The sequence below is a fragment of the Phaenicophaeus curvirostris genome, chromosome 4 (assembly GCF_032191515.1).
Source record: "Phaenicophaeus curvirostris isolate KB17595 chromosome 4, BPBGC_Pcur_1.0, whole genome shotgun sequence".
Classification (NCBI taxonomy): domain Eukaryota; kingdom Metazoa; phylum Chordata; class Aves; order Cuculiformes; family Cuculidae; genus Phaenicophaeus; species Phaenicophaeus curvirostris.
Genome location: NC_091395.1, coordinates 38,701,893 through 38,718,749, shown reverse-complemented (window position 1 = coordinate 38,718,749; position 16,857 = coordinate 38,701,893). Strand labels below are relative to the sequence as shown.

At 34.9% G+C, this 16,857-nt stretch overlaps 1 protein-coding gene across 3 annotated transcripts in view; it reads right to left on the bottom strand.

Annotated features, from left to right (window-relative positions):
- Nucleotides 1–16,857, bottom strand: part of FSTL5 (follistatin like 5) — a 286,299-nt gene that overhangs the window by 219,256 nt on the left and 50,186 nt on the right. For 2 of the 3 annotated variants that reach the window (XM_069855803.1, XM_069855804.1), the window contains exon 3: nucleotides 16,149–16,182. The exons of the other annotated variant lie outside the window; for it this stretch is intronic. In XM_069855803.1, the coding sequence (XP_069711904.1) occupies nucleotides 16,149–16,182 (34 nt within the window). The remainder of the gene's footprint in view (nucleotides 1–16,148; nucleotides 16,183–16,857) is intronic. 3 annotated transcript variants of the gene reach the window in all.

Here is a 16,857-nt window from a genome sequence, read left to right as displayed (position 1 = left end):
GGTTGCTCTGACGTCCACCTTCTACTGATGTCATCTTAGATACTTGACTAAACTGGCTGATCAAAATTATATTTAACAGACTGGTATTAACTTCAAAAGAAAACTTTAAAATGCATTGTTTCCATCCATTGCTAGAAGACAGCAAGACTTTGTTGGTTCCTATTTTTGTGCTAATCACAGCTCACTTTTTCTATTTCAACTTAGTTAATGAACGTAGAACTTTTCTATGCAAAGTCACACTCTTGGCAAGTTACTTCATAATGTCTTATGGTAGTCCGTATCACTAGTATCTGGAAAGAAATATAATTTTAATTAATTGAAGCAGCCTGAAAATAACTACAGATTTTTAAATAACTGATCTCTATCCAATATTTTGCAAATCATAAAGGAGCAATTTTGTAAATATATTACTAAGATATATCCATGGATCTTTGAAAAGGTTCTTTTCTGTGTTTTAAAAGCTTTTCTAATGATGCAGTCTGATTTAAATCTGTCTGCTGTCAAAATCCAACACACTCGCAGAATTACAGTGAGGTCAATTTCACCCATATAGAACGCCTTTCTATGACCTGTAAAACATGACTGCACACCAGTTAAAAAATCCTTGTATTCAAATTGTTTTTCATTAAAATTCAATTGATTAGATAATTTCATACAATTTTAAAATCAGTAATCTGCTCTGCTGTTTGCAAAGTGTTTCTTAGTAACTAGTGTGATTTAGTTCTTAAAAAAGTGATACAGTAGCATACCATAAACTAAACTAACTTCTCTGTATACACTTAACATTCTATGAATTAAAGCATTTTTGATATTTTTCTTTGAGTTGTCCTTCCAGTAGCCTAGCTGAAATTAAAGAACATCAAATTCTAAGAAAAGCAAAGAATTAATCCTAATAATGAAATAAATCCATACAGTGTTGTATTTGAATCCTTAAAGGATTTGTAGATATTATCTTGTGAATGCAAACAAGATAATCATACAAGCACAAATACCAAATGTTCCTTTTCCCAAACACTCTTGGGCATGCATATTCAACAAAATGCAAATATTGACTTTTCTCATAGCAACTACATCAGATTGCTAAGGTGTCTGATGGGACACTCTAATCCCAGTGTGGGCAACAGTACTGACCTTCATGCTTTATATGGCTAGCATGTAGTTCGCTTGCATTTATTATTCGCCTATCCTCTAAGCATTTGCCACAACTGAGAGAATAAAGTAAACATGTGGAAAAGGGCAGTCTCAGTCAGTACAAAAAAAAAAAAAACTCTGAAAGAAAGTAAACAGGCTTCGTGTCTTATAATATCTTTCTGGTGAGGCATGGAAAGGAAGAAGTGTTATTTCCAATTGACCAATTACAGAGAGAACCGGCTATGTATTTTTTAAAAAAAAAATCTCTTTTTTCTTAATAAGCAAAGAAAGAGGATCATAACAGATCATACACCTGCATAATCAGCCATCAGCATGCCAGCAAGTAAGTTAGTTATACACACACATAAAAATTGTTAATGTTTTGAAGAGCATTGATCCAGACTGAGTAATGTTTACAAGGGCTCGTAGTGATAGGACTAGGGAGAATGGCTTTAAAATGGAGAGGGACAGATTTAGATTAGACATTAGGAAGGATTTCTTCACTATGAGAGTGGTGAGACACTGGAACAGGTTGCCCAGGGAAGCTGTGGCTGCCCCACCTCTGGAGGTGTTCAAGGCCAGGTTGGATGGGGCCCTGGGCAGCCTGATCTAGTGGGACATGTCCCTGCCCATGGCAGGGGGTTTGGAATTGGATGATCTTTAAGGTCCTTTCCAACCCAAACTATTCTATGAAGGCAGTCATGTTTTGGTGACATGACTTACCGAAATACCTCTCAACCCTCGCTCCAAAACCCAAACTTAAACCAGGAAACATCTATACTACTGGATAATTAAAATTATTTGTTTTAATTGATTGAACTGGATTACGCTTCCAAACCTTGCTTAATCCAAAACTTCAAATCGGAGTGGAAATAAAGAAATGGATGCAAAAAGACTTAGGATTTTCAGCTATTTCTACTATACTTGCAGTATAATTCATAATACATTCAAATGACTGTCTAAAATATGCATTTAAAGCCTACTAAAGGATCACAAGAAATTCCTTTCCCTAGGTTCCATTTCCTAGATTCTATTTCTGTTCTGGATAGATATTCTCTTTCCACACATTTTTTTACTGACCAAAAGCAGGAAATAAAGAAGTGATACAAGACAAACTTGAAGACTTTGAGACTTTTTTCAAATAACATTTTTTTCCAGACTAACACACACATACTAGCGTTCACAGCAACACTTGCAAGCAGAAATTTGAAATTCGTGTGCTGCAGTTTGCACTAAAAAACATCTAATGTGCCCAGCCTCAAGGATCTGCCAAGACTTTATCAACCATGGATTTATAGAATCATAGAATCATAGAATAACCAGGTTGGAAGAGACCCACTGGATCATCGAGTCCAACCATTCCTATCAAACACTAAACCATGCCCCTCAGCACCTCGTCCACCCGTGCCTTAAACACCTCCAGGGATGGTGACTCAACCACCGCCCTGGGCAGCCTGTTCCAGTGCCCAATGACCCTTGCTGTGAAAAATTTTTTCCTAATGTCCAGCCTAAACCTCCCCTGGTGGAGCTTGAGGCCATTCCCTCTTGTCCTGTCCCCTGTCACTTGGGAGAAGAGGCCAGCACCCTCCTCTCTACAACCTCCTTTCAGGTAGTTGTAGAGAGCAATGAGGTCTCCCCTCAGCCTCCTCTTCTCCAGGCTAAACAACCCAAGCTCTCTCAGCTGCTCCTCATACGGCCTGTTCTCCAGCCCCTTCACCAGCTTTGTTGCTCTTCTCCGGACTCGTTCCAGAGCCTCAACATCCTTCATGTGGTGAGGGGCCCAGAACTGAACACAGGATTCGAGGAGCGGTCTCACCAGTGCCGAGTACAGAGGGAGAATAACCTCCATGGACCTCCTGGACACGCCGTTTCTGATACAAGCCAAGATGCCATTGGCCTTCTTGGCCACCTGGGCACACTGCTGGCTCATGCTCAGTCGGCTGTCAACCAACACCCCCAGGTCCCTCTCCTCCAGGCAGCTTTCCAGACAGACTTCTCCTAGTCTGTAGCACTGCATAGGGTTGTTGTGCCCCAAGTGCAGTACCCGGCACTTGGCCTTGTTAAACCTCATGCCATTGGACTCAGCCCAGCAGTCCAGCCTGTTCAGATCCCTTTGCAGAGCCTCCCTACCCTCCTTATGTTTTAACTAGTCTCTGTGCAAGAAAATTCTAATAGATGTATGGACAAAAATCCATCATATTGTATTTCTTTCCCAGGCTGGAAAGGATGATAAACAGTTTTTTAACCAATGTCTGCCTAAGCAGACAAATGCCTCTCCTTGTATTTACGCAGGGCCACACAGAACAACAGTTTGCTGTCGCCACTGTCACAATACCATATGGCTATCCTTTCAGTATCTGAACAAAACAAAATTTGGCAAATCTTATTGTTAACTATTATAACTTTGTAAGAGAAGATTTTTCAGACAATTATCTATACATCATATACATCAAAAAATATTTAAGAATCAATAGGAATTTATACTACTAGCATTTTTGAGATAATATATTAAAGAATAGAAAATATTTAAATGAATGAATAAAATCAATTTCTTTCTTGAAGATTCATTAGGCCACCAAGGACACGGAAGCGTAGGCCAGATGACAAATAATATGCATGTAAAGAAAGGATGCAAATTGAGCATTCACTTGAACTGTTTTCACTCAGATTATACCATAAAGTTCACTCCTCTTTAGACTTTTAAACTAAAATCTATGTGTCGTATGACTACGAGAAAGCTAAATGTAACTTCAAATACTTGATATCTAAAAAAGTTTCAGACGTTCAACAGCATATCCTACCCTTAGATATTCAAGGCTGTGTTTTAAAGCTTTACACACGTTCTCTCCTGAGAACATGGATTACTTTCTGTCATGTCAGATCAGGAAAGATATAAATGTCTGGTATGGAATAAGGAGACAGCTTACATAAAATAGAGCACATGTGGGAAATAACACTGAAAAAGATGGCATTAGAGAAAATGATCCAGGCCACAGCCACACAAATAGAGTTATCTTTCTTCAGGAAAGAGAAGGCAACAAAGCAGAGGTTTTGTCATATCCCAAATGAAGCACATTGGCTTGCCCTGTAAAAAGATTACCTCAGTTTAGTCTTCCAGACAAAGGAATTCTTGCTTCAATTTAAAGGAGAAGCTGTGGATCATTCTACTATCAAGGTGGTTTTTTTTTTCCTTTTCATTAATGTATCACTTTGCATGAATTCAAACAAATCTGTCTACTGGCACAGCAACAAACTTCCTCCTTAGTTCCACAGAACGAGGGAAATACCTCACGAAACAGGTTTCTTTCCATTCGTATTTTAGTATTTGCCTGTAATCAAACATGGTATTTCTAAATCTGGTGCTATCATATTAACACAGGCAAAGAGGAATAATCTGCCCATATAGAAATGCCTTCCTCCATGCCAGGAGAACTGGCTCTTGTTTAACTAAATGATAATTTAGATAACTTTCCATCTGAAGAGTTCTATACACTTCCGAACCATTTTTACACTTTCAAGTCTTCCATTCTGCTAGGCAAACTAAGCTAAATTTGTAAGTCATCACTTATAAAATACTGTATGATCACTGCAGTAGCCCTTCTCTATACATGTTCAAGATTTAATTCAATTCAAAAACATGAACATTCAGACACAGATATAGTATGTAAGATAAGGTTTAAGTACTGTCATAGATAATACTTTTCATCATTTCACTATCTCTGCTAAGAAAACATTCCTTACATGTTGTGAAGATATCTGTTTCTTTATAACATGTTGGCTACGTAATCATTATATGATTGATTACTTCTCCACTGTCCTTTTTCTTTTGCAGTTTCAAAATTATTACCTTGATTATAACAAAAAATGTTATTCTGGTTCCTTGAAATTTGTACTATCAAATTTAATCTTATTTTCAATATAAACATGAAAATCATTCAATTCCTTAAGAAATATATGCACATATATATCTTTATAACTTACAAGTAACTTTTTGCCAAATCAGCAGTTTCTGCATTCACAGCATGCAGTGATTTCATAGAATCATAGAATCACCAGATTGGAAGAGACCCACTGGATCATCGAGTCCAACCATTCCTATCAAACACTAAACCATGCCCCTTAGCACCTCGTCCACCTGTGCCTTAAACACCTCCAGGGAAGGTGACTCAACCACCTCCCTGGATAGCTTGTTCCAGTGCCCAATGACCCTTGCTGTGAAAATTTTTTTCCTAATGTCCAGCCTAAATCTCCCTTGGCGGAGCTTGAGGCCATTCCCTCTCATCCTGTCCCCTGTCACTTGGGAGAAGAGACCAGCTCCCTCCTCTCTATAACCTCCTTTCAGGTAGAGAGCAATGAGGTCTCCCCTCAGCCTCTTCTTCTCCAGGCTAAACAACCCCAACTCTCTCAGGCGCTCCTCGTAAGATGTGTTCTCCAGCTCCTTCACCAGCTTTGTTGCTCTTCTCTGGACACACTCCAGAGCCCAGAGGGCCCAGAACTGAACACAGGATTCGAGGAGCGGTCTCACCAGTGCCAAGTACAGAGGGAGAATAACCTCCCTGGACCTCCTGGACACGCCGTTTCTGATACAAGCCAAGATGCCATTGGCCTTCTTGGCCACCTGGGCACACTGCTGGCTCATGTTCAGTTGGCTGTCAATCAACACCCCCAGGTCCCTCTCTTCCAGGCAGCTTTCTAGACAGACTTCTCCTAGTCTGTAGCACTGCATAGGGTTGTTGTGCCCCAAGTGCAGGACCCGGCATTTGGCCTTGTTAAACCTCATGCCATTTGACTCTGCCCAGCAGTCCAGCCTGTTCAGATCCCTTTGCAGAGCCTCCCTACCCTCCAGCAGATCAACACTTCCACCCAGCTTAGTGTCGTCCGCAAACATGCTAAGGGTGCACTCAATGCCTTCATCCAGGTCATTGATGAAGACATTGAAGACATTTCTGTTAGTTTATGTGGATTTAAAAAGCAAACAAACAAAGAAGACAAGCAAACAATTATTATTTTTTCATCATATCTAATTAATTTTTAAATTTCACAAATCTTTACAAAGTTCTTCTCAAAAATGCTGAGAATTTTTATTATTAGGAGAGAAAGTTGCATTGATTTACTAAAGATGTATGCAGATGCATAATCAAAGAAGTGTTGCATGTTCTTGTACTACTTACTTGAAGAGCTGCAATGTAAACATAGTTTTAAAATTTACTTTAAAGAATTAATTTTTAATTTACAAACTATCTGTACATTGTTTTAATTGAATTGAAATCTTTTAATTTAAATAGTTAAACTGCTTGCAGTTTTAAGCTATGGAATACATATGGCTAGCCAAAATCTATAAGTTTCAAGAAGTACACCTTCAGAAGATAAAATTTTCAACTTTTAATGTCCAATAGTGTCCTTTCATGCTGAAATTATTTTCTGAAGAAGCTGTGCATAAATGAGGATTAATTCCAGTGTAAATTTTCTGCGGAAAAGAATTTCTATCTGGCAACACACACTGAGTTTGTTTTCCAAAAAATCTGAAACACTAGAACTCTTTCAAGTACTACCCACAAGGGAATACGCCTGTAATATTAAGTTACATTCATTTATGTAACGTGTACGGGATTTTGCTTATTCACATATCAGGTTACTAGATTGTTAGTATGGTATTAGACAGATAGAAAGATCTCTGTACTAGATACACATAAAATTAAGAATTTCCCTTAATGTTCCTATATTCTTCACAGTAGGAATAATCATACAGAATATATTTTTGTATTTTTGTGATATTGAAAAATAAAAAGAAACTGTTGCTGTTCATCTTCTGGAGAAAAAAAAATCCACTATTTCTTTTAATAAGATTCCTGAAAATGTTTCTGAATCAAGAGAAAGAGAGGAAAAATACCAAATCAGAAAGTTTCACTAATTTATGTTGAAATAGATATGGATAGGTCTATTTTAATATTTGATGCAGCTTACTTCATAGCTGGTTCACGTAAGGAATTAGCTTTTCAGGTACTTGAGGTGCTATTTAAAATTTAAGAATTAAAAGCTGAAAGGAACTTACAAGAGAAACCTGCTTTTTATATTTGTAAATTGAAAAGCAGAAAGACATTTGATAACAACCTCTAGCTTGGATATCTTCAGAAAAGGGTCTAATAATTTGCCCACATCTAAATTGCTAGTTGAAATGGATGCACTTATTCCTTGCAATGTCTCCACAGAAACACTAGATTTTTAAACATAATTGAAACAGACAGCTGGGTCTAACCTTTATGATAATGTGCCATGCAGCTTTATTAATCTGACCTTTGGAAACAAATGAGAAATTTAATACTGTCCCACCATAATTGTTAGTGGCAGGCATTTTAGCAGTCTTTAATTTGCACTACACTTTAATATCTGCTTCCAGTTATGATGTAAACATTAACAGGATCTGACATTGTTAATCATATTCTAGCGTCTGAAGCAGTGGCAAAAGAGTGTGCTTGGAGTAAACTAGAATATGACCTTAATGGATAATCAAATACATCAACCCTTGCTATGCAATGAGTAAGGCAAAAATTGAATATTGAATTGTTTCAACTGGCATCTGAGTGATATACAGTGATGCAATATTTGGGAGCGAGTGTGGGGGCACAAATCATGTTCACCAGAAATATCTTTCAAAGTTACGCAAGTCCAAATGGCCCTTTAAGTTGCTTGGAAAAGTTATCTGATATGAGAAAATATGTTTCCAGAAGATAATCAATAGCATTCTTAAGAATTCATAATGAATGCAGAAAGTAATTCTGTTTTAGATTGTATAAAGTAAGAAATTTTCTCCTGTGTAACACAAATCTACCATACTGTTCTATATAACTGTTCTTAAATGAAATGTTTTATAGCCAGTAAACAACACAGAAATCCTATCTTCAAGTTACATTTGTAGCATTAAACTTTAGCATTATAAATGTACAATAAAAACAGTGTCATGGCACCTGAATTAAAAAGGTACCATCTACTTAAAGGTATTTATTAAATTTTAAAACAACGTAAAATGTTGTATAGAATTTGTTTCTGAAACACCAGTACATGTGAACTTTTGTTTCTGAATGTTAGGTACTCCTCCTGGACTTCATTTTTTCTATTGGTAAAACCACTCCTCTCCCTTAAATACTCCCTTATGAACAGTTAAATTGAATTGTTATCTATATAGGTTTTTAAGTTCATATCTAAGAAAACACGCTGGTAGGTCTTGTAAAGTTTTGTGTGTATTTTTAAAAGGTTTTCTATGTATATCTTTTTCAGTGACATAAATATCATAGCCTCCTTTTTCTTCAGTAATAAGGTATCATAGCAGGCCATTTTAGATAAGCTTACATTGAGATAAGACTGAGATCTGCTAAAGCAAGCATTATGTTTTAGAGGAATAAAAGCAATTAATGAAAGTTGCTTTTCCCAAAATTCTAACATTGATTTGATATGCTTATAAATTGCATTGTATACCTGTTAACAAAGAAAGTGTAAGTTTATTGTGTATTATAATAGCATTATAATAGTTTCTAACATACATTATAGTTTTTGAAAACGTGTTCTAAAAGGAAAGCTTTGAAGTGCTAAGATATGAAGATTATCTTGCTTCAACAGTCTACAACGCAACGCAACACAACGCAACACAACATACAAGTTTCTCTTCCTATCATTCTGATTTGAGTATTTTTAGCCATAACAACTGCCTTCTATATCATGTGCGCTGTGAAATAATCTGTCCCCATTGGCTGTTTTAGGCTAAATTTAACTAAGATATCTATGGTGCTGACATAAATCATATTTTATTTCTCATTACAAGAACACTAAGATTCTGCAAAGGAGCAGAGAATTCAAAAGAGGCAGGTAACAGTATACCTACACGCACCAAAGCCATGAAAACTCTCAGCTTCAGAGCTTACAGTCTCAAAATTCTATTTGGTTAATAAAATCAAATTAACTCTTACTACAAGTGAGAAACATGCCATGCATAGCCTACAGACACTGCACTGATTACATATATTGAAGAACCTAAGTATACTTTCTCATTGCATTGCATTCTCTCTGTGATTTCACCGCAATTATTCAGTACTGCAGAGCTAATGCAAATTACTTCATAAAGCCATCCCTGGTTTTTGTATCTCTCTTAAGAAGAAAGAAAGAGGTAAACTAAAGTTAGTATTATTGAAAATACATGTATTTCAGAGCATTGCTTCTTTAAAATGAAGTAAAGTCTTGTCTTAAGCACAGAGGAGAAACTTAATAGATGAAATTCCAAAGCTTTTAGCCTGAATTTTTAACTTAGAAAACTCAATATTATTAACAATAAAAGAATAGACTAACTTAAAGAAAGTTATGTTCATTTACTCTTCTTGGCCTTCAGAAACAATACAAGAAACTCTCCTAAATGTTTTAAATATTGTTTTAAGTTAAATGGTACCTACTTTTACATAGAAGCTTTTAAACAAAATTAACACAAAAAAATCAAAAAATTTAGAGGGCTAGTCAAACTATTAAAAATCTTTTGTAGGTCACACACAATTAAAATTCAGCCTACCAATAAATTGAAATTTAAATAAGCAAAGTGGCTACATTCATCCTTTGGGTGTTGTATTTAAATCTAGTAGTGTCTTAACAGGAATGCATGTGTTTCAGAAACTATTCAGGAATCCACCATCACCTCCCCGAGCAGTATTGAATCTCTTCTCTGCTGTATTTGATCAAATGAAGTATTTATGCACTGCAGAGAGAAACTTCATGAAAGCATTAGAACCTATTCTCTCTAGCCATGTTCAAAATGTCTACTTTGAAATAGATTTAACACTTTAACAAAATGTAACCTAAATTTTATAAGGACACGAATTAATTTTAAAAACACAAACCCAAAACTGGATAGGGATATCAGTTCCTTGTGTTAGCTCTACAATGCTGCTACATACAGAAATAACCATTATATCTCTTGTTAGTATAGGTGTATAATCTTACAGAAAAAGAGTTCTTGCTTGGAAAATCAACAGGCCCTTCTTTAATCCTTCAGTGTTTCTGAATGGCATGAATATTAAATATGGGAAGAAAAATTAAATCAAATGTCCATTTTTATGTCATAAAGAAAGCCAAATGAAAAAAAATTCTTTGTGTGTATAATTTCTAAAGCTGCTAACAAGTTTGATACATCTCACATGAATTTTATTCTATTATGAAAGCAATTAAACATAGTTGCAGAGTGCTTCAGTATTCACTTGTTATTACTTGAGCACTTTTACTTACTTTCTTGACTAACACAAAGAACATTTACCTCAACATAACAACTGGCGAGTCAAACATATTCTTACAGTTTACTCTGTTTATCTTCATGGTATTACACTAGTAGTAAATCTGACTAGATCACTGTGCTGTTTTGAAAGGTAAAACTCAAAACTGCAGTTCAGCTTCATCAATTAATGTCTTTTTTAAAAAAAATACCAAAGCCATCTCAAAAAGCTGTATGGTACAGCACACATCTTGCGTTTAATGTATCCTTTCAAAGTCTGGGTAACTGCACTGTAATCAAAGATATTACCTAGAATTGATATCTGATCTTCTGACGCAGACTTCTCCTTCCCACAATATGCTTAAGGTCAAAAAATATGATTGTAAGATTAACTGTTGTATTACAATTATTAAAATTACTTTCACTTTCTGAATTACTTTACAGTTCACTTTCTGAATTGATTCAGAACCTAAGAACTTCTTATTTTTACAAATGTTAATCATGCTAAGTCCATTCAACAAGAATAACAAGTACAACCCCATAATACTTTGTTAATAACACTGTCTGTGGGTCTCTTGTAAGAGTATGGAAATGAAAAGGAATAGAGAATTGTTCGAGTGGAAGACAGACCTGCATTTCTTATAGCAATTCTTAAGTGACAGAACAGATTTGAGTTTCAGTTGACTAAGTTTTGGAGGAGAATGGAACATGAGAAAGGGGCTAGTATTTGGTAGACAAATTTCAAACAATCCTCATATCACCTCTTAAAAGTTTCTTCATTGAAGTTGGAACACAATGACAAAGAAAAGAACTTCAGCACAAAGAACGCTATAGTTCAGATTATTTAGAGCTACATTCCAAACAAAACAACGTTCTTGGACAAACATTTAATAAACCGCCTGCTGTTATGTATATTCTCTAAAACACTACATTTTTTTTCTGATATGTACTGATCTACCAGAGAAGGATTACTGTAGTATACAGACTAAAACATTAATCAATTAACTCCAGGATTGCAGTTCAGGTTCAATTCATATTCGTATAACACAGGTCTGTTGAAATACAGATTTAGAATTATTTGGTTAAGTAGATATTATGAGCCACTGGATGCATTACAGAAAGTAGTGAAGTGCATTTTTTAGCTATAGTTAATTGTTTTAACATGACTTAAGAGGCTGGTGCCATGTGTTTTCCAAACCAGAACATACACAGATTTGTCCATTATCAAAAGTGGTAACAACCAGCCATGTTGCAGGGCAGACATAACAGTTTGCTCACCTGCTGGCATTTCAGAGTATCTCAAAATAAGTTGTCACTTAAAAAAGTTATTTCTTTCCTTAAGGCTTGCTGGTTTTGTCCCTTAAATTCCTACAGTTTGAACAAACTTTTCTCACTCCTTCCTGCCTTACATTTATCATTGTATAGAAAAAGACTATACCACCAGTTTGGAATCCCAGACAATCCCATAAGTGTTTTGCAGATATGCTAACTTTTTAATGAGGAAAAAGCCAGTAAGACATGCAAGTGATGCCCATATGGTATCCACTCTGTTTTCACTAGCTAACATAAAAGGAACGGACATTTGCTAACAACATCAAGAAAAGCCTGGCAATATATCCGTAATAATAAAGAATTATGATTTCACATTCACATTGTTAAGGTAAGCATAATATGGAAAGGACTGAATGCAGTTAAAAGCTCAGGTGGTAATTCAAATAGTATTTCCCATTATTCTGTATAGTTTTGGGTGTTAATGGTGTTCAAAGCTCAGATCAATAGTAACGAGCAAAAATTGTAGCAGTATATCATAAGGTCCATCTCAAGAGTGTACTTAAGTAAAACTATTCAAATTAATATCATTCATATTTTTTACATTCATATAATATTGCAAATGCTGTGAAGTGTGTTTTCTAAATCTTAGATGGAGAAATTTTAGTCTTTCAATAACTGTTCTTTAAGTTGTTGAAATAAATAGCCAAAGTTGCACAAGCTGTGTACAGTATCATCTCACTGTTTCATATCAGCAAAATGATCACCTTACTCTCAGCCTAAATCCAAACTGTTTATTAGCTTTTTTTTTTTGTTCTGTTAGATTTTCTCTGGTTTTGCTGCTGTTGTTTTTTAGAAACATGTATTACACATTGGTTTTTCTATAATAAAACTTATTTCTAGTTCTTAAACCAGAAAAATCATTATACTGTAATTCAAAATAACTGTGACTGAATTTGGAAATTCATCATCTGAAAAATTACTATTTAACAGAAATATTTTGTAACTATTTCCAGTGTATCCATGCATTTTCTGAGGAAAGGAATTGTGATGACTAAGTTTGGCAAAAAGCTTGTATATATCACTTGTCAACTCTGTGATTCTTCAAAAATAAGTCTTCCAGGATAATGTTGTCAAAAATAAATTCCATTGTAAAGTTTACAATGTACTTTATTAAAAGCATCTGAAAGTCTCTAAAGTTAAGCAAAAGCTAGGAAGAAAATTCTGCACACTGCTTAAACACAACACAATTTCTGATATTGCCAAATATATTTCCGATTCATTGCAAAAATATCTATTTTATTATCCACTATAGGTCTGCAATAAAATGTTTATTTGTCTGAAGAAATTAATAATGGAAAACAGAGGAAAAGAAGGACTAATTGTGACTCCAACCCAGCAAGTAAAATTTTCTAAGATTTCAGTTAGTGATTATTCACTTTGTTATTACTTTCATGTTAAAGACAAGTGCTATGGAACTAATTCCATTTGTATTTTGCACTGATGACAATTATTTTCATGTAGGAAAAATTTTCAAATATATATGGAAGTTTTCCACTGTACAATAAAATTCTAAAATGTTAATGTATTATGTTACATAAAAGCAGTACTACTTTTTCCTCAGACAATGCACACAAAGCTGTTATCCATTAAATGCAACAAGAAAGAGAATATCACAGATCAGAGAGAGAAGGGATTATTGTCACAACCGGGAATGTTTGAGTATTGGCTTCTATTTTGGTGTGATGGACTTAGCAGCCGACAGCAGAAGTAACAGATGGGAAAATCAAGTGGGTCAGAAAAATGTCAGGAAAAGAAACTATAACAACATCATTACTAGTAAAATATGAATAGGAATCAGATTTATTTTAGAGTAATAAATGAAATAAAATGAAAAATTACTAGGCATTTATAATATAATAAAATATACGGAATGGCGCTTATTACTATTATGTTGATCCTGCTAAAGTCAAAACGCATTTGACACTAATTCTGCTGAAACATTCTCTTCTTATAAAAAAAACTATCTTAAAGAATTACTGGATAAAAATTAGATACTGAAGTACTGATATCTGCGGAAGTTATGAGTCATATCAGAGATTCCAGAGTTTTATTTGCTAGGTATATTCAACATGGGCAGTAATTTTCACTTTGATTAAGAATACAACATTGGTTCTGAAAGTTTCAGAACATTTAAGGAACCATAGAAAATATTTTACTGCATGCATAGAGTAACTTCCATATGGGGAGAGTGTAAGGAATATTGTTTGAACCCTGTTCTGAGAACCTGGGGATAATTTACCTATCTCACAAGAACATGTGCAGAGCACAACACATTTAGATTCTGCATGTGAAGGGTAGATGGTCAATGATAATGCAGGAACATTTTTGCTGAAATATTACTTTAGCTTTGTTACACCTAAACCAACAAATATTTTAAGCAGAAAAACTTTTAGCATCTTCCATGCAGTAGGTGAAATGAAAATACCTTTCTGAATTGCAATGACATGGAAGAAGAACATATAGAAACAAATAAGAAATCTAAAAAAAATAAATGGAGAAGGCCAAACAAAACAACATCCAAAAAACATTAAGCAATTAAGCATGTCTGTATATATAGAAAAGTGGAAACTTTTTTCCAAGCCTATCCTGTGCATGAATAGTCTTTCAGATCACTGAAAACTTCCAAGCTGAATTGTCAGTTTAGGAAGAGACATACACAGCATGCAAGAAGTTTAAGACATAAAAAATTTCCTCAGGAGATGTTCTAGATACAGTCACCACACTTTTTTATGCAGCTGAGTATCAATTTCACTGCCTGTTAGGCGGTAATGCATATCTTCTTTCAAGTAGAGTTTAATGCTTTGCTTGGGCTGTGATTGTGGGCAATATTTTACAAGCTTTTGGAAATTGTTTCTGTGGTTAGTTAACTAAGCTAGCAGTTACTGTTGGGCACTCTTAACAAACTCATTTTTATGTTCCTACTTTTATTTGTTCCTGACATATATACCATAATGACCACATCCCTACAACTGGGCAGGGTGGTGGAGGGTGATGAGTGCAAAACAGCATAATATAACTGAAATCATAAAAGTCCACAAAGAATGGTCAATTTCAGTGCTTTTCCTTGTAGAGAGATGCTTAGCTTTTTAATTTATCTAAAATTAAGTATTCACAAATATCTTATTTCTGTAATCTAGTCTGAGATTTCACAATCCTTTATATACTTTGTATTAAACCATAAAACGAGGAAGGTTTTTGAACAACACATCATGGATATATTCACTACATCTAGAAATGATTCAACTTCATATTGCATTATGACAATACATTATAACATTGTTATAATACAAAACCACAAAAATTATGACTCAGAAAAGAAATTTAAAAACCACAAAGTGTTGAAACTGGATGTTTTTCTTGTTTGTTTTTTGCCATGTACACTCTTCAAGTGAAGGACTTTAGGTCCTTGAGATGATGTAAATTATTGTGTCCTCATGAACAACATAATTACCTGACACTACTCCAAACAACCATCAGTTTTCATTTGTCTTTAGATGCTTCTGTAAAGCCTTAGCGTGAGGGAAAGCAAGGAAATTGAGATTAATGAGTTCTGTGATACATAAATAACTAAATTAAGAGCAGCTAAGTCTGCTGATATGATTAATCATTGCTTCCTAAAGCAATAAAAAAGAAACAGGTTAGTTTGTCACTTAATTCCCTTCTCTATTTACAATTTTTAAGTGGTATTCTTTCCCCTTCTGCTTTCTCTTTGTTTTGGTTTTTAAAGTACCTCATAGCCTACCTCTTTAAGCAAGTATAATATCAAGAAAACATTTTTTGCCTGTATTGGCAATTTTGCCTTTCATTGCTTGTAGAGAAAATTTTTAACCAAGAGATCAAGGTACTCTGTCTCTTAACAGACTTTGTAATAAAAAGGAGCATGAAATCCACAATTTGTGTTTCTTAATTCTTAATAGAAGGCTGTTTCTTTAACCTTGAAGTTCTATTCTATATAGCGCTTAGCCATTGGCACAGAGTAAGGTGCAGTGAAAGTGTAAAAAAAAAAGCATGCAAAAGCCACAGATGACAGTAGTTTTGCAAGGCAACCTACTAAGGACATGATTAATTTGTGCAAAATTTGAAATCACATCCAATTATAGATTTACTGAATGGAAAGGGAGAAGCTAAAATCATGGCACTGATGTTTCAATGAAGTATAATAAGCATCCATAGTCACAGTCGTGAACTTAGTGAGAAGCTGTGCATCCCACTCCATTCAGAATGCAGCAGTCAGCCTTGCTCATCTGAAGCAGAGTTCCAAAAATAGTAGCTTATGCATTTACTTTCTAGCTTTCATTCCCTTTTTCTGAACACATTTTTGTCATTTCATATACCAAACTATTCAGCAAATAATCTGTCTGGATAATTTTTTGCCAAGAATGGATGCTAGATTTGTGATAATTACAAGAATCTCCACATTTTGAAAATAATTAGTGCTTACCTTTATTTCTTGAGCTTTCCTGATTCTTTTCCTGCTGCAATTAAAAGTAGAAAAATATATTATTTACAGAATTAGTTACCACAAAAATCATAGACATACAGATCCAACAGACATGTGGTCTAGTTCTTTTTCCTTCCTGCTCCAAGACAAAAATCAGCTACACCTTTGCCTACTGCAGAAAGATTCCTATGTAACCTGGTTTTAAACTCTTCTAGTAGATTTCACATTTTTTCTCACAACAATAGTGAATAAGAGCTGGAACACACTGTCCAGAGAGGCCACGTGGTCTCTGTCACTTTATCTCTGCCTTGGGAGATGCTCATAAATCAGCTGAAGAAGATCCTGTACAATCTGATGTAGTTTTGGAGCCAGATCTGCTTTAAGCCACTGGTTGAACTACATAACTATAGAGGCCAATGCCAGCCTACATCACTCCATAATACCAGAGGGTGTTCCAGAACCTGGTAAGCCCCAGAACACCACTTAACTGTCCTCAGTTTCATCTGAATGAGATTCTGCCAAACCCCCTTCAACTAAATTTTTTTTTTTGTCTTATATGCTTGCATCACAGTGAACATTTCATCTTAGAAGTGAAACAAAATTGCCTGTCTTGGTTCAGTTGTCTCTCAGTCTTCTCTTTCTATTTTCAACAATTTTTTAATACATGTTGTCAGAAGTATTCCTATATCTCAATTACGAATTTAGAACT